Source organism: Coenobita brevimanus, chromosome 57 (assembly GCF_032717465.1).
Source record: "Coenobita brevimanus isolate Jiangsu-jjx chromosome 57, ASM3271746v2, whole genome shotgun sequence".
NCBI lineage: Eukaryota > Metazoa > Arthropoda > Malacostraca > Decapoda > Coenobitidae > Coenobita > Coenobita brevimanus.
The window spans coordinates 11,579,834-11,603,500 of record NC_137010.1 but is presented as its reverse complement, the minus strand read 5'-3'; the positions used below and the strand labels follow the sequence as shown (position 1 = coordinate 11,603,500).

Here is a 23,667-nt window from a genome sequence, read left to right as displayed (position 1 = left end):
CATTCATGGATTTAGAGAAAGCGTATGATAGAACTAATAGGGAGGCTTTGTGGACTGTTTTGATATTGTATGGACTAGGTGGTAGGTTAATAAAAGGGGTGAAAAGTTTTTATGCAAAGAGTAGAGGGTGCATAAAAGTGGGAAATACTGTGAGTGACTGGTTTTCTTTGTGGTAGGTGGGGGCGCTCACCACCCACTCACTCGATGTAGTGTTGCTCTTGGGTGTCTGCCCTTTCCTCTCCTCCATCCTTCTTCCCTTCGATCCTCTTCTGTCTTTCTTTCCTTCATTCTTTCCTCGTCCTTCTGCCTACAGGTGACTTTACACTCCCTCTTTTGTCTTTCTTTCCTTCATTCTTTCCTCTTCCTTCTGCCTGTCGGTGACTCTACACTAAGTGACAAGCCAAATGGTTTCCTGTACACCTTAAAACCATTTACTATGCTGGGTGGTAACCATATTACCAAATTTTGGCGCACTGGTGGTTTAGTGGGTAATTACGGAACTCCAATCAGATTGAACCGGTGAAGGTTTATATCCAAAGGGTGGTTGGGGTTTAGTGCTCATGTAATGCTACTCAGGGATGAGTGAGGCTGGTCACTCTCATCTTAAATATCAGGACCAACTTGCCTAGCCCCGGGATCCTACGCTTCTCATGGGACAATGTAAAAAATGACTGGTTTCCTATGAGAATGGGGTTGTGGCAGCGATCTGTGATGTCACCTTGGTTGTTTAATATTTATATGGATGGTGTCGTATGGGAGGTGAATGTGAGAGTGTTAGGTAGAGGTTTCAGTCTGGTCAATGCTGATGGTAAAGAGTGGAATTTGAGTCAACTGCTGTTTGCAGATGATACTGCACTGGTGGCTGATTCAGAGGAGAGATTGAGGCAGTTGGGACAGGAGTTTTGAGGGTTGTGTGAAAGGAGGATATTGAGAGTGAATGAGAATAAGAGTAAAGTGATGATGTGTACAAGGTTGGTAGATGATAGAAGGATGAATGCGGCTTTGAATGGTGAGTTGCTTGAGAAGGTATAGCGTTTTAAGTATTTAGGGTCACATGGTGCTGTGGATAGAAGAACAGATGTAGAGGTGAAGTTTAGAATTAATTAAGTACGAAAGGTGCTGGGAGGAATAAAAAAAGTGTTTAGATATTATTCGCTTAGAATCGACATAAAGAGAAGTCTATACTGTATGTGGGAGTAGTGGTACCATATGTGTTATATGAGGCTGAAATATGGAATATGGGAGTAACAGAGCCAATGAGACTGAATGTAATGGAGAGGAGGTGTCTGAGGAGTATGTGTGGAGTGATACGTATGGATCGAGTGACAAATGATGAAGTGTGAAGGAGAACTGGACTTATGCGAGAGATGGCTGATCAAGTTGAGCAGAGAGTGTTGTGGTGCTTTGAACATACTCCTTTGGAGAGAATGGATGAAAAGCGATTAATGAAAAAGATAACTGGATATGATGTGAGAGGAGTAAGGCTGAGAGGAACACCACGAACAGGATGGATGGATAGCATGAAGATGAGAGAGGGATGTTTGTAGAGCAAGAAGGAGTGGCTGCACATGACAGGGATGAATGGAGAGAAATTGTGAATGCATTAATGGTGACGCGACCCCGTTGGGATGCTCTCCCACATCCGGTATGATCAGCTGATCAGGTCAGGCACGGGGAAAGGGATGGGTCCATTATGATCTGTGGCAGGGGCAAACCGCTTTGCTGTCGGGACCTGCTGCAGATGTTGCTGGACTGCACTGCACAACTGACCCTCGTGCAGTGTGGTGCAGTGATGAGCAATCCCTTCTCCCCTTAGAGGCTAAGATACAAGTAAATGTGTGTGTGTAGGGATGAGTAATTTGGTGAGTATATCGTCCTGTCTCGGCTACCCCCCCTTTAAGGGGAAAAATGCTAGGTATATAGACAGATAGATTTTGGGGACTACAGTCTCAATTCGCAAATAATTCCTGAACACAAACCACAAAGTGAAGGAACGTTGTTCTGTGGATGTGGATGTGATAGGAAGCATTAGGAGAAATACACTGAGGTGGTTTGGCAATGTGGAGAGGATGGAGAGTGAGAGATTGATGAGGAGAGTATACGTGTGTAAGGTGGGGGGGGAGAGGAAATGGAGGGGAAGGCCAGGGATGAGATGGAGGAATGGAGAGGTATATGAGAGAGGGGGGGGGTGAGCTGGAAGCAGCGCAGTGAAATGGTAGTGAACAGAGCAACTTGGAGGTGATTTGTTTGTGGCCACCCCTTACAGAATTAAAGCATCTGGCAGTAGATAGATAGACAAGCCACGAACCACTGCTGCCAAACAGAAAAATTTGAGGCCAAACTGTTTTTAATAAGCCAAATTTGAGTTATTTGGCTTGAAAAATGCCAACCTGGCAACCTTATTATTTAGCCCAGTCAGCAGGGACTGTAAACAAGATCTGATCACTCACTATTTCAGCCACAAACAAGAAGAAAACAAGCAAGTGATAGGGGCAATTGAACATGTAAATGTGGAAGATGACATGGTAGATAATGAACATAGCCTGCCAATGGATACTGACTTTGAAGGTTTTGATGAAATGGTGGCCGAGGAAGAAGCAGTGACATAAGCTGTGGTGAAGGAGGATGGAGGAGAGGCCAGTGAGGGGGGCCAGAGAGTCGGATGTTAGCCTAGCTTTGTCAGCCTTGGATACTAGTTTGGTCTATCAGTGCACCTCAATTTCTGTTTATGGATTAGTTTTCAAAAGTTATGTTAATATATTAATTACTTATTACCTCTCAACACTAGAATATATGTGGAACAGGAGAAAAATCAATCTTTTTATTGACCCTTCAAAACCAATTTCTATTTTTCCCATTTAATTATGCCCATGGATCTTGCAAAATTGGGTTTGGCAAAGTTATTTTGGCACCACTTAGTTACCAATATGAAGGGCTTACTATTCTTATAATTAGACAACTTTAGAACTGGGTGGATGTTGGCTTCTTTCCAAGGCTTCATTTCGTTTTGTTTTGTCGTTTCATTTTGTTTCATTTTTGAGGTCTCCAACATGCTTGTGTGTGACAGTCTTGGTCACCTAATGGTAGCTCTCCATGCTGCTCGATCTCTGGCAGCTTCCCTATTTAGTCCCTTATCCCTGAGGTCACAGTCAATGACCTCATCCCAGGTCCTTTTCTATCCACCTCTTGCTGCCCTTCCCCTAACATTAACATTTCTCACTTTCTGCACCTATCATCCCTAATCCTCTCCACATGCCCAAAGCATCTCAATCTACCTCTCCTCATCACAACACCAATACACTCAAGTCCCATCCTACCTCTCAGCTCTTCCATTCTAAACCTAGCCCACCGAGGCCTCGAACTCATGGACGCACTGCACATCCACCTAATCATTGCCATTTCTGCACGTTTGAGCCTGCAAATATCCTCTTCCTTTTCTGCCCAGGTCTCACTACCTTACAGCATTACACTCCTAACACACGCCACGCACAAAAAGTTCCCTTATCATGGAGGGAGAGCCCTCTCAATGTCAGGAGCGGCAACAGCTCCCTGAACTTCTTCCAACCACTCCTCACTCTAGCCACAGAGCTAGCTCCAGCCCCATCTCCAGCACATAACATGTCTCCGAAATACCAAAACTTTTCCACACATTCAAGAGACTCACAGCAAGTTTAATTCTTTCACACCTGGCAATCTCCACATGCTCTCCCCGACACACTGCACATATGAAATCAGTGTCATCTCGCAGTCTACCTCTAATACCACTATATCTCTTATGCACCCACTTACCACATACACTGCACAGAATGGAATTACTTCCCAGGCCCTTGTGGCAAATCACACATGGCCACTTCCTTTCTTCTTTGACAGTACCACCCCAAGCAATAGATATCATCACTTTTGTTTTACCTGCATTTACTCCTAAACCTTGGTGCCCCATACCACCTCTCCACTTCCTAAATCCTTCATCTGCCTCTCTTTCATTCTCTGCAATCAACACCATATCATTAGCATACAACATCTCCCATGGGAGTCCATTTCTGAAGTCACATGAGAGGGCTTCACATACCATAATGAACCACAAGAGGTTCAAGACTGACCTCTGATGCACACCAACGTTCACGGAAAACTCTTCGCTCAAAACTCCTTTCACCCTTACCTTGGTGCGAGCACCCACATAATGACCATTACCACCCTAACCGGCCACTCCTCAATCCCAAGCTTTCTCACTGCCCACGCCACCAACTCTCTAGGGACTCTGTCAAATGCATTCTCCAAATCAACAGAAACACAGTACAGTTCCCCTTTCATTCCTATATACTTTTCCTGAAGCTGTCAATCAATGAATACTAGGAATCTGAAGGAGGGAGGAGGCGAGGTAGGCCAATGAGAAGGTGGAGAAATATAGTGGATGAGTGTGTGACGAAGAGAGGTATGGTGGTCAGTAGGGCTAGGGGACTGAACAAGAGTTCAAGCTGGCTGCAGGAATTCTGTGAGAAGAAGCAAATGATCAGGGATTTGGCACCCTTTTTTAATGTGACAGCATTCAGACTGACTCTATCTATGTTTATATGAAGCTACAGAATGTGGTGAAAGTTTTTGGTGTATCAGATAGAGCCAGGATACCCCGGGCTAGAATGATGAGTGAATGGAAGCATGGCCCATTGGACTGGGCAAACTTGGGATGTCTGGACATTGCTACTCCTCACCCTGCCCTAGAGTGGGAAAAGAGGTCCAGATGATGATGATGATGAAAAAGTATATATGGATAGTCTGAATAATTTAGCTAGAACAGGAGCAAGTTCTGAGAAATGCTTTTTCAAAGCTATTGGAGGAATTCCATCTGGACCTGAAGCTTTGTTGGTTGGTAATTGTCTAGAATAGATTTCACATAACAAAAGTGTATGCACTCAGTATTAATAGGGAGGTTGCAGTCAGAATACAAGTGTGGGTAACTGATACAAAACAACAAGTAGTGATCAATGGAATTTCTTCTCACTGGACTGTGGTCACTTTTGGAGTTTCACATGGGTCAGTCCTTTATCTATTCTTGTTCATCATTTAAATCACAGGCATAGATGTTGGGCTGTTACTGGGCAGGGGTGATCTCAAGGTTTGTGGATGACATCAAACTTGGTGCAAATGCAAGCAGTCTTAGAGGGACTGAAAAACTCCAAACAGACTTGTGGAGGCTAAACGAATGGTCTAGGACATGGCAAATGCCATTTAACTTTGAAAAATGCAAGGTGAGGCATAATGGCCATGCAAAACCTTGGTCAGGCTATTCACTTTTAGAGAACTCTGAGAATGACTGATTTGGTAAAGGACTTAGTGTACTGATCAGTGGTGACCAAAAGTTTTCCAAAACAGTCCACCGAAGTACAGAAAAAGGCCTAAAAATTGCTTGGCTACATCCAGTGGCAGTTTTGTTAATGGAATAAAGAGTGTTCTTTCACTCTGTAACTCCTTAATATAATCACTTCTGGAGTACTCTTTGCAGTTCTGGTCACCTATGCTTGGGAATGACAGACTGACTTTATGGAGTTCAAGCAAAAGCTCCGAAATTTAATCTATCCATCATGAAACTGAGTTATCAGGATCACCTGAGCGCTCTGGAACTGTTTTCATGAGAAACTTGTAAACTAGAACTAGATCACTGAAGTGTTTAAAATACCAAATGGGTATGACAATCTTTACCACAGAAAGTTGTTGGGTCTCAAAATGAACTCAACATGCAACCATGGCTGGAAGCTGGAAAGATTTAGCACCAGCATATGTCAACAATTTTTCATGTACAAGATATGCTCCACCTGGAACATACTCTCCATGGATGCTGCTAATAGTGCAACAGTAGAGCATTTTAAAAGAATCCTTAACAGGGTCTTACTCACACTAGAATAAGTGCAAAGTGGATATGTATTCCCAGGCAAATATGAAGTATCTCCTCAGTATGGACTGCAAGGTCTTTGAGATACTACCTTTTCCTTATAAAACTCCCCCCCCCTCTCCCTCCCTCTCTCTTTTTCTTTCTCTCAACATTTATCATCATCCTCAGTCTACTATGTTACAAGCAAATATCCTATAAATGTCCCCAAAATTATTCAAAACACTGGCTGCTCATATTGAAAGCACTTTTCATACGTAAATAATGATCACTGAAATAATGAAAAGCTGTGGACTGGCCACATTTCCAAATACTGTACTGCATTAATCGAACAGCAGCTTTCATAAGACTATACTGTATAAACTATTACTGCTTTATTTTTTCCTCCTATTTCTGGATCCTACTCAACTTACATTTCAGAGAAAAACAGGGTGAGATGATGATAATGATGACAATGACGATGATAATGATCATCATTATGATCATGTATAACTATGACAATAACAACACTAATGATGATAAATACGGCATAAATGGAACTGTACCTTGAGTCTTATAGTGGCACTGAGTTGCTTCAGCCTCTGCTGTGCCGCCCTCAATTCTAGACTCACACGGCGCACCTGGCCCCTCCGAGACTCTTGAGAGGCTGAGAGACGCTTCATCTCCTCTACCAGTGATGCACTTTTCACGTCATTTTCCCTCTCCTGCAGCCACAAGGTATAATACTTTCAGTGTTGATATTATAAGGTGAAGTACACAGAAGTAAAAGATATTACCTCTCCTGTAACCATATGATACTTTTAAACTTTGTGAGATAGAGTAGATGAGAGATGTTGCCTCTCCTGCAACCATATGATACTTTTAGAGTTTATGAGAAAGAGTATATGAAAGCAGAAGATATATACATCCACCCATAATCCAATCCTTTGCTGAAGATACAGAGCAACTAAATAAAACAAGACAGTTCATACAACAGGCTGATCTTAGTGATTCAAAGACTGATAAGAAATAAATTACGCACTCTACACTCATGGCCAGTGAGTAGAGTCTATGAACATGATGTGTACCAAGCTTGAGGGTGTTAGCATTTTGTGCCTGAAAACTGTTCTTCCCACATGCAGATTTCTGCAACACATCAGAGTGGCGTCGTGGAATGTGGGAAGTTTGAGGGGTAGAGCGGGGGATGTGGTTGAGGCATTGAATATGAAATGGGTGGATGTGGGATGTGTGCAGGAAGTCCAGTATTGGGGAGGAACAGCCAGAATGATTGGTGGGAGGGATTGTTATTATAAGCTGTTTTTGCAGGGTGGGACGGATGGATATGGTGGTATGGGTGTGTTGGTTGGTGAGAAATGGGTGGAATATGTCATGAATGTTATGAGAGTATGTGATAGGATAACAGTAGTGAAAATTTTGTTCAGTAGGATTATGTTTGCTTTCATATCGGTGTATGCTCCACAGGCAAGCTTGGATGAGGTAGAGGATAGATTTTGGGATGACTTAATATGTGTAGTAAGTGGTATGGGGGATGATAAGATTTTAGATTTGGGAGGGTACTTAAATGGTCAGGTAGGTGAACCGGATCAAGGATATGAAGGAATACATGAGGGATGTGCATATGGTACAAGAAATGAGGAAAGGGAAAGGATACTCAAGTTTGAATGGCAATGAACATGCTTGTATGCAACACACATTTTAGGAAAAGAGAGAGAGTAGAATGATTAGATATGAGTCTGGGAGAATTAACAGCCAGATAGACTATTTCCTGGTCAGGAGAGCTGATAGGGTGTTAGCGAGGGATGTTAAAGTTATAGGGAGCAAAAGGTGTGTGCAGCAACACAAGTTATTGATATGTGACATGGTACTAAAGGAGTGGGTGATGAAAAAGAGGACCTATGTACCTAGGAGGAAAATATGGAAGCTGAAAAACCAAGCAGTAAGAAATGCCTTCTATAACAAGATGAGGAGAGAGATGGCTGAACAGGGAGGCATTGACAGAAATGTTAATGAAGAGTACAAAGCCCTCAACAGCAACCTCTTGAGAGTTACTGATTCAGTGTTGGATGGACAAGGGGCCCCCAAGACATAAAGTAACATGGTCGTGGGATGAAGGTGTAAAAGCTGCAGTTAAGGAGGAAAGAAGGCTTTTCTGGAAAGGGAAGAAGGACGGTAACAAAGAGGAATACTTGGCTGCCAAGCGTAGGGCTAGAAAAAAGGTTTACAGGGCGAACTCTGAGTCACAGAGACTTTTACTTGATAACCTAAATGGTGTGGAAAGGGAGTATCTAAGGCGGAAAACTAGATGAAGGGGGAGAACTGGGACATCATAGGTGAGCCGTGTGTGAAGAATGATGAAGGAAGGGTAGTGGTGAACAATGGGAATATTAAAGACTCATGGAGAAAGCATTACAGCCGGCTGTTGAATGAGAAGTTTGACTGGGACAGGGAAGGTCTGGAACCAGCAGATTCAGTGTTTGGTCCTTGACTTTTGATTGATGCTGCTACTTTGAGCAGGGCAATAGGCAGGATGCAGGTGGGGAAGGCAGCAGGTGTGTCAGGGTTGACTGCTGAAATACAGCAAGCCTCAGGAGATACAGGAGTCGGGTGAGTCACTGACTTGATAAATACAATTATATACAAGTGTGCTGTCCCAGATGTTTGGCTGAACAGTGTAGCTGTAATTGTGTACAAGAGGAAGGGTGATACCCTGGAAAGAGGAAATTATAGAGGCATAAAGCTTTTAAACCAGATAATGAAGGTAATGGAGAGAGTCCTACATGGTATGATTAGAGAAAGAGTGAATATTGACGAGATGCAGTTTGGGTTTGCCAGGCAATGGGACCACTGATGCTATATTCATTGTTTGACCACGTCAGGAAAAATACTGTATACAGTAAAAGTCCAATTATTTGGTAGCTGATTATTCAGTTGATCCAATATTTTGGCAGTTTTGAGAAATACAGTGGTTCCATTTACGAATGTCTTTGATTGTTCGGAAACCAACCCACCCCTGAATCACATCTTGTTTATGTTTCTGCCCAGAATCGTGCTAAGGCTGTTCTTCGCACTGCTAAAAATAATTTCATCTGTACTAAATGTTCTTAACTCCCCAACTCGAATTCTTCCTGCTCCTTCAGGTACCTTGCCAAAAATCTTTCTAACAACTTTAAATCATCATCCTTCCCTTCTCTTTTCTATTCTGATGGCTCTGTAGCTATTTCTTCTACTGAAAAAGCAGATCTCTTCACTCAGACTTTCTCCTCCAATTCCACCTTAGACGATTCCGGTGCTGTTCCTCCATCACTTCCCCCCTCGGGCTTCCTCATGGCTGACATAAAAATTCCCTCAGCTGATGTATTTTCTGCCATCACTGGCCTCAGTACTAACAAGGCATATAAGCCTGATGGAGTCCCTCCTGTTGTCCTCAAGAATTGTGCTTCAGTGCTTACACCCTGCCTAGGTATACTCTTTCGCCTTTGTCTATCAACTTGCACCTTTCCTTCTTGCTGGAAGTTTGCTCTCATTCATCCCGTCCCAAAGAAGGGAGACCATTCCCAACCCTCTAACAATCGTCCAATTGCTTTAACATCCTGTGTCTCAAAAGTTTTCTAGTCAATACTTAACAGAAAAATTTTAAAGCATCTTTCCTATCACATCCTTCTTCCTGATCGTCAGCATGGGTTCCGTCGGGGGCACTCCACTGGCGATCTTCTCATCAGACTCCTGGTCATCCTCCTTCCAGGACTTTGGCGAAAGCTTTGCCATTGCACTTGACATCTCAAAGGCTTTCGATCAAGTCTGGCATAAATCTGTAATTTCCAAACTACCCTCTTACAATTTCTATCCTTCTATCTGTGCCTCCATCTATAGCTTCCTTTCTGGTCGTTCTATAGCCGCTGTTGTAGATGGCCATTGTTCTTCTACATCTGTCAACAGTGGTGTTCCTCAGGGCTCTGTCCTATCACCAACTCTCTTCCTTTTATTCATCAATGACCTTCTAAGCTGTATATCTAACCCTATCCACTTGTATGCTGATGATTCCACTCTTCACCTTTCCATTTGGTTCCCGCAACGTCCATCACAGCAGTTACTTTAACAAGCACAGGATGAGACTATGGCACACCTCATGTCTGACTTGGCTTGTATCTCTGACTGGGGTAAAAATAATCTTGCTGTTTCTAATGCTTGGTACCAAAAACTCAGTTTTTACACCTATCAACCCGACACTGACTGATGAGGAGAGTGTATGTGATTGAGGTGGAGGGGTGGAGAGGGAGGGAGAGGCCGAGGATGAGATGGAGGGACGGAGTGGAGAGGTATTTGAGAGCGTGGAGTGTGAGTTGGGAGCTGGGCAGTGAAATGGCGGTGGAGAAGGCGGTGTGGAGGCGATTTGTTCGTGGCCACCCCGTGCGAGATTGAGGCGTCTGGCAATAGATAGATACACAGAACCCGACACAATCTTCCACAGGAGTACCCACTAATGTTTTAATAATATCCAGCTCAATCCTGCATCATCCTTGAACATGCTTGGGGTTTTATTTACTCGGGACTTATCTTGGAAAGATCACATTGCATCTCTTGTAAAAATCTGCTTCCAAGAGATTAGGTGTGCTAAGCCGACGCCATACCTTCTTTACCCCTGCACAGTTGTTGACTTTATACATGGATTTTAATCGCCTCTGTTTAGAATACAACTCTCATGTGTGGTGAGTCTCCCCACATACAGTTCTTCTCAATAGGGTGGAGTCAAAGGCATTTCGTATCATCAACTCTCCTACTCTTACTGGCTCCCTTCAACCTCCGTCTCTTCGCCGCACTGTTGCATCTTTATCTCTTTTCTATCACTACTTCCATGATCACTGCTCCTCTGAACTGTCTGCTTGCATCCCTCCACCTCTATGACGGGTTCTTCTATTGTCTGACATTTTTTTCCACTTTGGAGCATGTCTCTCGCTACTGTACACATTATGTTATTCATTTTTAGAAAAAATGTGTTGTAGTGTTAAGATAAGAATCCAAATGCTGCTTTAGTGTAGTGTGGTGTGGGAATAAAATGAGCACTAGACCTGCAAAAGTCAGCACTTCTCCGGCGTAAACATAAGAGTAAAGGGAAGGCAATAGAGAAATATGAATTGTATATACAGTATGTTTAAAGTCTTGAGGAAATATTTACCCTGTTGGTATATTTTAATGTAAACAGTACTACTTTCTTGAGGTGTATAATGTGCATGGTAGAGTTGTGATACTTCTATTCATGTATAAATCTCAGTTGTCTGTGCAGTTTGGAACCTCTGTATTTATGCTGACCTAGGGCCACTCCAAGTGGGGAAGCTGGCCAGCTAGAGCAGAACACACTTATCATTCAAAAGAGAGGGACGTATTACTTGGAGTTCTCTCTGTGTAGCAGCTGTATCTTTCTATGGCCAATAAAGAGAGAGAAATCTGCTCAGTTTTCAGTTCACCTGCACACGCTACCTACTTACCACCTTCAACAAGATCTACACCAATTCCCACCATCTCCAGTGTGTGAGAAGACATTTGGGGGAGAGTGTCAGCCGGAAGTGACTTCAACCAAGAGGAATATTATATCTTGGTAACCTGCTTGGAACAGTGCAGTCATGCCTGAGCTGATACATATTATAGGTGATCAGCTGTGTGGGGTTCCAACTAACTGATACATACTGGTCGCAGTGGCAGGATTCCTACCAGCTGATACACGTAGCATCCGTCTAGCAACAAACATTCATCCCTTTTCTGTCCAACTCTCTAATGAAAGAGTTAACTGTTACTCCCAGTCCTTCATTTATGCAACTGGTCAACTCTGGATCTGTCTCTCTCTGTCTGTATTTCCTACTTGCTATGATCTCCAGTCTTTTAAACGCAGTGTGTCCAGGCATCTCGAAATGAAATGATCTTGAATATGGCTCTCTTTTGTATTGTTTTTGTTTTTTCTTGGAAGGAACAGTTTACAGACTCCTAGCCTTTGGTTCCTTCTTTCTTGAAAAAAAAAAAAAAAAAAAGATATTCTGAATCATCTCGGCAGTCCAGGAAGTGTTACCTGTGATTTTTTTTTTTTTTTTTTTTTTTTTTTTTTTTTTTTTTTAATGAGTCCGACTCTATGCTTTAATGACGCCAAAAGCATCAGCGTGTATTGTCGCAGCCAGACCCTAATGATGACAAATGCGTCATCGTGTATGAAGGGGTTAATATATATGTGAAGGCTATTCTCACATTAGCAAACAATGTATACATGTTACGTACCTTCTCACTGATATGGTCATCTGGAGACAGTCTGTTATTGATAATTACTCCTAGGTCCTTCTCTCTTTCTGATATGTGTAGGGTTGATCTTCCTAACTTATAATCCCAACCTGGTCTTTTCTCACATTTACCAAATTTAATTACATGATACTAGTCTACAATAAATTCCATTTGCCATTTGTTGCTCCATTCATGAAGCTTGTTTAATTCCTCTTGCAGCTCTTTGCAAGAATCTGTGTTAGTCATTTTCCTTTGATTTTTGCATCACCTGCAAACATATTTAGATAGCTTCCATTTCAAACATTACTTTGTCATTTACATATACTAAAAACATAATTGGTGCCAGCACCAAGCCCAGTGGCATTCCACTGGTCACTTCCCTCCATGATGAGTAATTTCCCCTTAATACTGTTCTCATTTCCCTTTTTCTAAGAATATCCTGCATCCAACAGTACTGACTGGCTTGGATACTTCCTTGACGGTACAGTTTCCATAAAAGTCTTTGGGTGATACGTCAAATGCTTTCTTAGCATCTAAATAGATACTGTCCACCCATCCTTCTCTTTTCTGTAATGTTTCTGTAACTCTGTCATAGTAGCTTAACCCGTACCATCCCAGGCATTTTTGAAATTTTATACCCACCAAATCCCAGACCAAAAATGGAAAAAAATTTTATTGCATAAAAGTCCAAAAGGATGTATAAATCAAGGAAAAGCAAAAAAAAGTACTCCTTATAGGAGAAATAAGAACAGGATGGCTGTCCGTCGTGTTTTTAGCCCAGTTTCCCAAGCCGTGAGCAATGTTTTCCCACCCAGCTGGGCGGGATGAGAGAGAACGGGGGAGGAGAATGGGGGATTCTCCTTTCTCAGTGTCCTCCACTGGCTCACATTCCTCCCCAGAATAGCCATCCAGGTCTTTCTCTTCTGAAGAATCACTAAATGAAGGGAAAGAAGGGTCCCTGTGACAATTTCAACAGCCTCCTCCAGCCCAATGAGGCGGAAAAATGGCATGATTTTCACGACATCCTGACGCTCTGATGGACAGTAGCACACTGATCTTACCCACCCATGCAGAACCAAACTCAGTACTACAACTGCTTGGACACAGTGTTGCCAATACATTAAGCTACTCTTTAGCAAAAAATCAGCTAGATTAAAGAAGTTTGAGACGTGCTACAGCGCTTGAATTTTGATGTCGGTACCATCACGTCGCTGGGATTAATCGAGACGTTTTGTACTGTCAGCACCATGCCGACGGCAGGATTGTACAGGTTAATAGATTAGTAACGCATGATTTTCCCTTTCTAAAACCTAACTATGTTTCTGTTTTCATACTGTTTTCTTCTAGATGTTTTATCCAAACTTTCCTTATCAGCTTTTCTAGTATCTTACTTACAACACTGGTCAGTGATACTGGTCAGCAGTTGAGTGGATTTTGTCTATTCCCTTTCTTGAACAGGGTGGTTTACCTTGACCTAAGGAGTCCTTGAATATTAAATACAATGGTCTGCTTAACTCATCTGCACATGCATGTAGCACCCAACCTGAAATTCCATCAGGACCATTTGCTTCTCCTTTGTCTACTTTACGTACCTCATCCTGTACTTCATTTTCTGATATTTGTATATCTGGTAATACAATTAAGCATGCATGTTCCATATCATCTCTCTCAAAATTCCTTTTTTTTTGTAAAAACTGATTGGAAGTTTTTATTTAGTGCTTCACAAATATCTTTCCCTTGTGTATAGATGAACCCCTCATCTGTAATGGACTGTATTTTATCTTTAACTTTGGTTTTGCTTTGGATGTAGCTGTAAAAAAGGTTAGGTTGACTACTATTTTTATTTATAATGTCCTCAAACTGTCTCTGAGCCTTCTTCCTTATCTTTGTATAATTGTTTTTTGCCTGTTTATAGTTGTTATATGCCCTCTCACTATTGTGTCTTCTCTATTCCACAGCAAATATATTTTTTCTTTTGATTTTTTACATTCTGTATTAAACCATTTCTTTATTTTCATTTCTGTTGCTTTGTTCTTTGGGATGTGATTCTGGACTCCTATTTCATAAAGATCACAGAATTTTCTATATATAATATTTAAATCCTGTCCTCTAAGTTCTTTTTCTGAATCTGTTTCTAAGAAATATTTCTTCAGGTCATGATAGTTGCCCTTCTTGTAATTTAGACTCTTTTTCTAACTCTCATTGCTGGTAACGTCATAAGCAATCTTGAAGTTACAATTTAATACTGCATGATCGCTTTTGCTGAATGGGGGGTGATGTATTATAGTCAATTTCATTTTCTTGCCTGGTAAATATAAGATCTAGTACTGATGGATCATCAAGTCCTCATTTTCTGGTGTTTTCCTTTACATGCTCTGTTTGGAAAAACTCCTGCACAAGATCTAGGAGCTTTTGATCCCAACAGCTTTTGTGGCTTTTTACATCTAAAGTATTCCAATTTATATCTGATGTCTCCAGTTAATATTTTCAGATTTTTCTTCCATTCTATGTAATAATGTTCTTAAACTCTGAATTGTACTCTCTGCCAGGTCTTCATATTCACCTCTTTCCCAAGTCTTTGTTTTGGGTGGCATGTATAAATTTGCGACAGTTAATTTCCCTCCAGATGTGTTAATTTCCAATGCAATCAGTTCTATTTCCCAGATTTTCATATTCACCTCTTTCTGTTAATTTCCAATGCAATCAGTTCTATTTCCCAGATTTTCATATTCACCTCTTTCCTAAGTCTTTGTTTTGGGTGGCATGTACAAATTTGCCCCAATTAACTTCCCTTCAGATGTGTTAATTTCCAATGCAATCAGTTCTACTTGTGAAGGTAAATCTAGTTTCATTTCTTTGACTTGTAGATTTTTCTTTGTTAAGATTATAATTCCTCTTCTCTTTCTTAAATTTCTGTCCCTTCTCCATATATTGTATTCCTCTAAGTTTAGGGTATCGTTGGATATCTTTAAGGTTAATTTTGTTTCAGTTAGGCAAATAATGTGTGGTTCCATTTCTCTGATGTAGTCTTTTATCTCTAATAATTTAGACACCATTCCATCTACATTTGAGTATCAACCTAACCATCTTGTTTACATACTTGCCATAACTTGAGTCTCCTACCTTCCTCCTTTTTGTTCCCTGTTGGTCATGTACCACTTTTGCACCTGCAATCCAATTACTTTGTAAAAAAAGCACTGTACTCTTCTCCTTCTCTAATCTTCCCTCATTCTTTGTTTTTGCCTCCTCCCTTTTCTCTTTTAGTATTCCCAATTCCTCTTGAGTTAGGAATCTTTTTATCCATACTCTTTAAAATTCCTCTTTTTCCATGAGTTTGTTTGCATTTTTTAGTACTGCCTCCACAGTGCTCACACTCTGGCAGGTTACTTTTAGGGGCCTTTTGTGTTCCTCTATGTCTTTATTACACATTTCCTTTGATACTTCCTTCAATATGCTCATTACATTTGCCATCTCCTTTTTGTCTCTCAAAATTTTGTTTTTTATTTCTTCCTCCTCTATACCAGTGATGACTATTGATTTATTGATATCTGCTGAATCTTTGACAAATTTGGGGTTTCTTTGGATTATTTTTTTCCCTTCCTTTCTAATGCTTTTTACTTCAACTCTCATTTCTAAGTCTTTCCTTACTTTCACCATTTCAGCATACAATATTTTCCACATCATCTTTATAACACTGCATTAGTTCATTCACCTGGGTTATCTTCTCTTCAGTATCACTACTTTGGTCTATCAGACGACTTGCTTGCTTAATTGTCTCTGTATCATTTCTATCATTTCTGAACTCCTCCATAATACTTTCATGGTAAACAACTGTACTTGCCATTTCACCAATCTTCCTTTTAAGTGAACCCACTTCAACTGACAGCTCATCTATTGTTGTGTCTTTCTTGCTTAATTTCTTTACTAATTTTTCATTTTCCTCCTTCTGTATTCACAATTGCCTCTTGATTTGATCCATTTTACTCCGAAATGCCCTTTCCAATCTGTTTACCCTTTCTACTAATTTGTTGAATGTTTCCATTTCAACCAATTCCTGGTAGAAATCATTCTGTTTTCTAACCCTTTCCCTCTTCCCAGCTCCTTCCATATTTGCTTCACTAAATTTGGTGGACCTCTTGTGTTAATACTGAGAAAAAGAAAAAAGTTTTTACTTACAATTATGCATCTTACTCGCCTGTGGTACCGTAGCTGAAACAGGTGGGACTTGATCAGCACATTCCTGCATTATTTGGCTGTGTTCTGTTATTTGGGCAACACTTTTGCTAACTTGCTCTATTATTTTAGAGCACCATTTAGTTCACCCTGTACAGAGCCTGACTCATATAAAGATGCTATTTAGGTATAGCCACTTGTAGCTAAGAGAGGCCAGCTCGGGGAGAGGTGATATGACGTGTTGTCTCTCTGACGCCTCGTGTGTGTGTGTGGTAGGGGAGTGCTGTTTATGGTGAGGTGTGGAATGTGACTATGTTCTGCTGTCCAGTTTGTGAGAAGGGTCACTGTACATTTTAACTGGGGCTACTGTGAGTCTGTGGTGAATCATTCGTCTAGTGTGTTGAGGTAACGTTGGAGGACGTGTGCGGCTGTGTTTGTGTTTCGACGTGTACATCTAAGTGTTTTGTTGTCTGCACAGGAAGCTGTGTGTATTTGTGCTGTGTGGAGTGTGGGTATGTCATGCATGCATTGGTTAGTATGGGGAACAAAACAGATCCTTGAGGGATGCTTTTGTGAAGTTTCTGATGTTCAATGACCAACCAGCAATTGTTACATGTGCACATCTGCCTGCAAAACAGTTAGCCATCTTTTTGTGTTACTGTGAATATTTGTGCTGAATATTTTGTTTGTGAGGTTGTGGCAGGGGATGGCATCAAAAGCTTTCCTAATGTCTAGTGTGACTAGAAGTGTTCTGTGTGGTGGCCTACTGAATTGATGCCATCAAAAACTCTTTGTGTCAGGTCTGTAAGAAGAGCATTAGTTGAGTGAAGTGGCCTAAAACCATGTTGTGGTGAGGCTACAGGGATGTGAGATGTTACAGTCTGTAATACCAGTCATTCTATGACTTTAGAAGACAATGTGATGGGGTGGTGTAAGGAAGGTAATGTGGGGCCTTTGTTGGGTTTGGGGATAGTGATGATAATACCATGCCTCCATATGCTGGGTATTATGTTGTGTGAGTAGCTGTAGTTTGATATGTTGGTGAGTGCTTGTATGCCTTGTGGTCCAAGATGTTTAAGGTGTATGGTGTTTATGTTGTCAGGGCCACAGGAAGATAAGTGCTTATGGTTGCTACTGATGTGCTTCGTCTGGTTGTAAGTGAAAGGTGGAAGTCTGGGTCTGTGGGGAACTGTCTCTTGCATCAGATGACATGTTGGTCGTCGCGATGGGGGTTTAGATTTCTGACATGTGAAAAGTAATTGATGAGAGTGTTTGCTTGTTGTGTGTTTGAGAGTATTGTGTCTGTTGTTGTGATGGCAGCATATGATTGTGTAGTGTTGCTGTTGAAGAGTGTGATGCTGTTTAGTGTTTTGTAGAGTTTGCTGGAGTTTGTTTTGTGATCAAGTGTTTGGAGATAATTATTCCAATTTAGTGTTTGCTGTTCTGATATTTTATTGTTTATCTGAGTGTTGAGTTCTTGTATCTGTTGTACGGTGTCTTGTGTATGGAGTGTTGGGGAGTGTCGTAATGTGTCCCACTGACTGATGAGGCCTTGAATTTCTGGTGTGAGCCTGGGGTTGTGTCTCTTTCTGTTGCCTCTAGGGATGCGTCTTTTGTCTCCATTTTGAGTAATTGTATTGAAAGTGTGCACAATGGTCTTGATGTTTGTGATGGATGTACTGTTTCATGTTTCAAAATGTTGTTCTGTTTCAGTTGTGAAGGCCTCCCAGTTGGCTGTCATATAATTAGTGTATGTGTGTCTAAGGCCAGCTGAGGAGATTCTGGTTTTGGTAGCGATGATGACAGGGAGGTGGTCAGAGCCAAGGGTTTTGACCACTCTCCAGGATGTTGTGGGGGCGAGGTTTGGGGAGCAGAAGGTGATGTCTGGGGATGATGGTAGGAAGAAGGCTTGGTGTGGGATATGGGTATGTTGATGGAGATTACTAAGTATGAAAAGATTACCTGTTTGGGACTGTAGTACTGTACCAGCCCTCTGTCTGTGTCAGGGTTGTTGACATGCCAGGCCGAGCCTTGGTGTTGAAATCACCGCCCAGGATAATGTTGGGTATATTAGTGATGTGATGTACTTGTGGAGAGTAATTGTGTGGTACTATGGGGGATGACTGGGGGGGAATGTATGAACTAGCAAATGTTATGTGTGATTTGTTACCAGTGTGTATTTTATTTGATTGTATTTCTGTTGTGGTGTCATGTGGGGGGAGAAGTGACTTTGTGTGTGCGTTCGTATCTGAAAAGTTTATGGATTTATGTATTAGAGTGATGAGTCCATCACCACTGCCATCAGCCCAGTTTTGTCTAAAGATGGTCAAATCATGAAATGTAGGTGTTTTTTGTGTTCTGTGTAGTTTTATTTCTTGTAAGATGGCAATGTGTATGTTATGTTTTTTGATGAATTGTGTGAGTTCTTGTTTTTTTGTGTTTATGCCTACTATGTTTATTTGAAGAATGTTTATGTTGTGTGTACAATGTGCTGGATGCAGCAGCACAGGAGGGAGGTGGGGGTGTGGGTGGAGGGGAAAGGGTAGGAGAAGGTTGTGATGGAGGTAAGGGTTGGGGTGAATTAGACTGGGGTGGAATGGGAGGGGCTGGGGGGTTAGATGGTGTGGGAAGGATCGGTGGGTTAGACTGAAGAGGTGTGGAGGAAGTAGGAGTGGGGTTGGTGGGGGGTTAATGGGTGGGGGGAAAGAACATAAGGAGCAGGTCCAGGTGTTTGTGTAATATTTCCTGGATGCAAGTGTTGTGCAGGTGTAATAGGTCCAGTTTTTGCAGGAACTGCTATGAACTGAACCCTTTGTCTTACGGCTCAAAGTGATAGGTTTTGAGCATGCTGGACATGTGTATTTGCTGGTGGGTCCTGGGTTGCTGTCAATGTCACCAGCTAGAAGAAGTCTTCGAGAAATGACCACCAGGGAGTCAGTTCTCAGTGTAGAAAAAACGGTGTTGTTGTGTGTGTTGTGTTGAGAGATGTGCTACTTGCCCAGGCAACTGAAGTCACTCCCAGATTCTCAGGCCCCATGAGGGGCTGGGGGAGTTTGAGGTGGTTTGGCCCCCATGCTGTCCTCCTCCTCTGCTAGGTAATGGTGTGAGGTGGTGGTGTGTGATGATGATGTAGTCTATGAGAAGGTGTGGGATGAAGATGTGGTCATGTGGGATGATGATGTGGTCTGTGTGATGGTGTAGGATGATGATGTGGCTTAGCTCTAGATGATGGTGTGGTCTACCTCCACACTTCTAGTTACTTACAGAAGTCTGCTTTAATTTTGTGTATCACTGTTTGGTACATTTAAGGCCAATTTGAGATGGTTAGGGCAGGCTTTGGGTCATGAAGGGGCTAGGGTTTCTTTGGTGAGAGTGTTGACCATAAGCCTTTGTCCCATAGGCTTTGTGTCTTCCATAACATGAATTTCCATAATGCTGTTCTTGTTGTCAACCCATTACTGTCAAGCCTACTATATATCCGAGAAAGTACATACAGCAAGCCCTTTTCATAAGTCAGGAATGTGCTGTTTATCACTTTTTCCATACATCTGGTACAAGTGTATGATGGGGGGAACTACCAAACCAGCTGTAGATGTAGCAATTGAGGCTTACTGGACTGTGTAATTTTTGTGGACCTATTAGCAAAAAAAAAAAAAAAAAAAGTGACATACTCATGGACTCACTGTGCCAGATGTAATTTTCCCTCCTGTGCTGTACAATCAGTGAAACTGCTTGCAACACAAGGGCCGAGCAGTGGGGCTACCACACCCCTATGACCATAGAAAAGCAGATAGGCTCTCAGTCCCAAACGATCCTTTTTGATACCTATATTATACAGGAAACAGAGGGGTAGTATACATTCTCCCTTTGATGAACCTCAGATCTGTTGTTGTCCAGGACCTAATATGAATGTGAACCAGGAGGACTGCAGACTGATGCTGCCCTCCTCCTGCAGTCCACAGTCCAACATCCTCCTTTCAGGGGGACAGAGATGGAGCTATAGGATGTCGGTCTCAACCACCTGCTTAAATCAGTGCCACCACATGAAGGTATCCCTCTACAGTACTATAGTGTTATGGCAAGTTGTTCACACCAGCCAGGTTTGTGAAGCTTCGGCAATGGAAATGACATCCCTTTTAGGTTTCTATTACAGTTAAGATGATTTTATTCAATTCAGGGAAAGTTTCTTGAATTACAAGGGTTTATCAAGACGGTATCTGATGTCTCCAGCTCATAATTTTATCCAAAACAGAATAAAATCATCAGGAAATGGCAAGAATAAAATTAAACATATGTCCTCAGGTTGAAGAGGTAAACTGTAGTAAGAATACACCCAGAGTCACCTTCAGTTTGGTTTTTGAAGAGCTGTGCGCCCGAGACAAGATGGAGGAACCTGAGTAGGATGACTTTTTGCTCCGGCTGGGAGGTCGATTTTCATCTGCAAAGCAATATACTGTAATAAGCAGTGTACACAAAGGAATTTTAAAAAGTCAATATATACTGTAGTACATATATATTTCACTAACACCATCTTCATTACCATCATATTATCATCATCATTTTCATAACCCTGCTTTCCATTACTGTACTTCAAAGGTGTGATTAGGATGAAACTAGCAAAAGCAATTGAGTCAAAATGGGGAAAACCCCAGGCTTTGATGGAATGTGTGGTGACATGCTGAAGGACAGGGATGAGATAGTAGTAGAATGGATACGGAAGATGTGCAGATTGGACTGGAAGGAGGGCAGAATCCTGGGGGATTAGAAGTCATGTATAATTATTCTTTTGTACAAATGAAAAAGAGGAAGAAGAAGTGTGTGATAATCTTAGGGGCATTTGTCTTCTGAGTGTAATATGAGAAGTATGTGATAGGATACTTACTGACACAGTTAGGGAAATAACAAAGCAATTTGTTGGAGCAGAAGAGGGAGGTTTCAAGAAGAGAAGAGGTTGTGTAAATCAGATATTCATCCTAAGGTGTTTAGTGGAAAAGTTTCTAGAGAAGGGAAAGAAGTTGAATCCAGCCTTCATGAATTCTGAGAAAGCATATGACAAAGTGGCATCATCTTTGAACATACTAGGGGTTTCATCCTCTCAGTACCTATCTTAGAAAGACGATATACCCTCTCTTGTCAAATCTGCTTCAAAGAGATTAGGCATGCTGAGACAACACACTTGGAAAGACCATATTACCTCTCTTGTAAAATCTGCTTCAAAGAGATTAGGCACACTAAACCAACTCTGTGCCTTCATTACCCCTGCAAGGTTATTGACTTTATATAAAGGTTCTATTCTCCCTTGTGTGTAGTAAAACTCTGACATGTAGGGAGGTTCCCCACATACAGCTCCTCTCAACAATGTGGAGTCAAAGGCTTTTCATCTCATTAACTCTCCTCCTCTTGCTGGTGCCCTTCAACCTCTGTCTTCGCCGCACTGTTACATTTTTATCATTCTTCTACCACTACTTCAATGATCACTGCTCCTCTGAACTGTCTGCTTGCAATCCTCCAATACTATGGCCTGTGCATAGCACCCATCTAGCAGCAAACCCTCATCCCACTTCTGCCAAACTCTCTAATGCAAGAGAATGATTACTCCCAGTCCTTGGCGTACTATACAACAGGTCTATCTATCTATCTATCTATTGCCAGATGCCTCAATCCCGTTTGGGGTGGCCACAAACAAATCACCTCCAAGTCACCCTGTCCCCTGCCATTTCACTGCCCTGCTCCCAACTCACACCCCCCTCTCTCATATACCTCTTCACCCCATCCCTCCATCTCATCCTCGGCCTCCCCCTCCCTCTTCCCCCCTCCACCTCACTCACATACACTCTCTTCGTCAGTCTTTCACCCTCCATCCTCTCCACATGGTCAAACCACCTCAGTGTGTTCCTCATGACGCTTCCTATCACATCCACATCCACACCACAACGCTTCTTTATATCCTCATTCGTCAGCCTGTCTCTCCATGTGACTCCACAGGCTCCTCTTAAATAACTCATTTCCACTGCTCTCACTCTTGACTTGTGTCCTTCCAACAACGTCCAAGCTTCACTTCCATACGTTAGAGTTGGTATCACAATACTGTCATGTAGTAAATTTTTCACTTCCATGCTCACTTCCCTGTTTCTTATCACCATTTTCAAGGAACCAGCAATCTTTCTTCCCTGTTGTACCCTATCAAGCACTTCACCCTCCAAACCTCAATCCTTACTCATCACACTACCCAAGTACTTAAACGTACTCACATTTTCCAATTCCTCACCATCCAACCTTGCTGTACATTCACTGATTTCACCTCTCTCAGAGACCATCACTTTACTCTTCCTTACATTCACCTTTAGATTCCGTTTCTTACAGACTCTCCCAAACTCATCCACCAAGCCTTGCAGCTCTCCTTCGTCTTCACTCAACAACACAGTATCATCTGCAAACAACAGTACAGGGGGTTTCCAAACACTATCCTCTCCCACCAGGGCCACTCCAACATCCACTACCCTACCTTGTACCTCTTTTATTACCCAATCCATGTACAGATTGAACAGCCATGGACACATGACACATCCCTGTTTCAACCAAACTTTCACAGAGAAAAATTCACTTAGTTCACCATCCACACACACTGCAGCCTTTGCACCATCGTACATACTCTTCACAGCATTCAACAACTTCCCATCTACTCCATATATTCTTAACACTTTCCACAATCCTTGTCTATCCACCCTGTCATATACTTTCTCCAAATCCATGAAAGCCGCATACAACTTCTTTCAAGTCAGCTTTGGAATTGTCTTCCTCCGTCAGTATTTCCTATGGCCTCGAGTCTTTCAAACACAGTGTGTCCAGGAATCTCAAAATGAACGGATCTTGAATTTGGGAAGTGCGATGAGTAAAGATGGAAGTTTGGAGGATAAAGTGCTTGAAAGGGTACATCAAGGAAGAAAGACTGCTGGCTCTTTGAAAGTAGCGATAAGAATTACGGAAGTGAGCATGGAGGTAAAAAAGTTGCTGCATGATAGTGTTGTGATACCAACTCTAACATATGGAAGTGAAGCCTAGACCTTATTGGAAGGACATAAGTCAAGAATGAGGGCAGTGGAAATGAGTTATCTGAGAGGAGCATGTGGAGTTACATGGAGATACAGACTGACAAATCAGGAAATGAAAGAGCATTGTCGTGTGATGTGAATGTGATAGAAAGCGTTAGGAAAAATATATTAAGGTAGTTTGGTCATGTGGAGAGGATGGAAAGAGAGAGATTAATGAGGAAAGTGTATGTAAGTGAGGTGGCACGCAGGGAAAGGGGCAGGGAGGCCGAGGAAGGGATGGAGTGGAGAGGTATATGG

General features: G+C 41.9%; 1 protein-coding gene across 1 annotated transcript in view; it reads right to left on the bottom strand.

Moving 5' to 3' along the window:
• LOC145401885 (kinesin-like protein KIF7) overlaps positions 1-23,667 on the bottom strand; it is a 291,971-nt gene that overhangs the window by 93,913 nt on the left and 174,391 nt on the right. The window contains exons 12-14 of the mRNA XM_080273993.1: positions 20,662-20,756; positions 6,902-7,009; positions 6,430-6,588 (exon numbers count right to left, since the gene is read on the bottom strand). Coding sequence (XP_080130119.1) covers positions 6,430-6,588; positions 6,902-7,009; positions 20,662-20,756 — 362 coding nt within the window. The remainder of the gene's footprint in view (positions 1-6,429; positions 6,589-6,901; positions 7,010-20,661; positions 20,757-23,667) is intronic.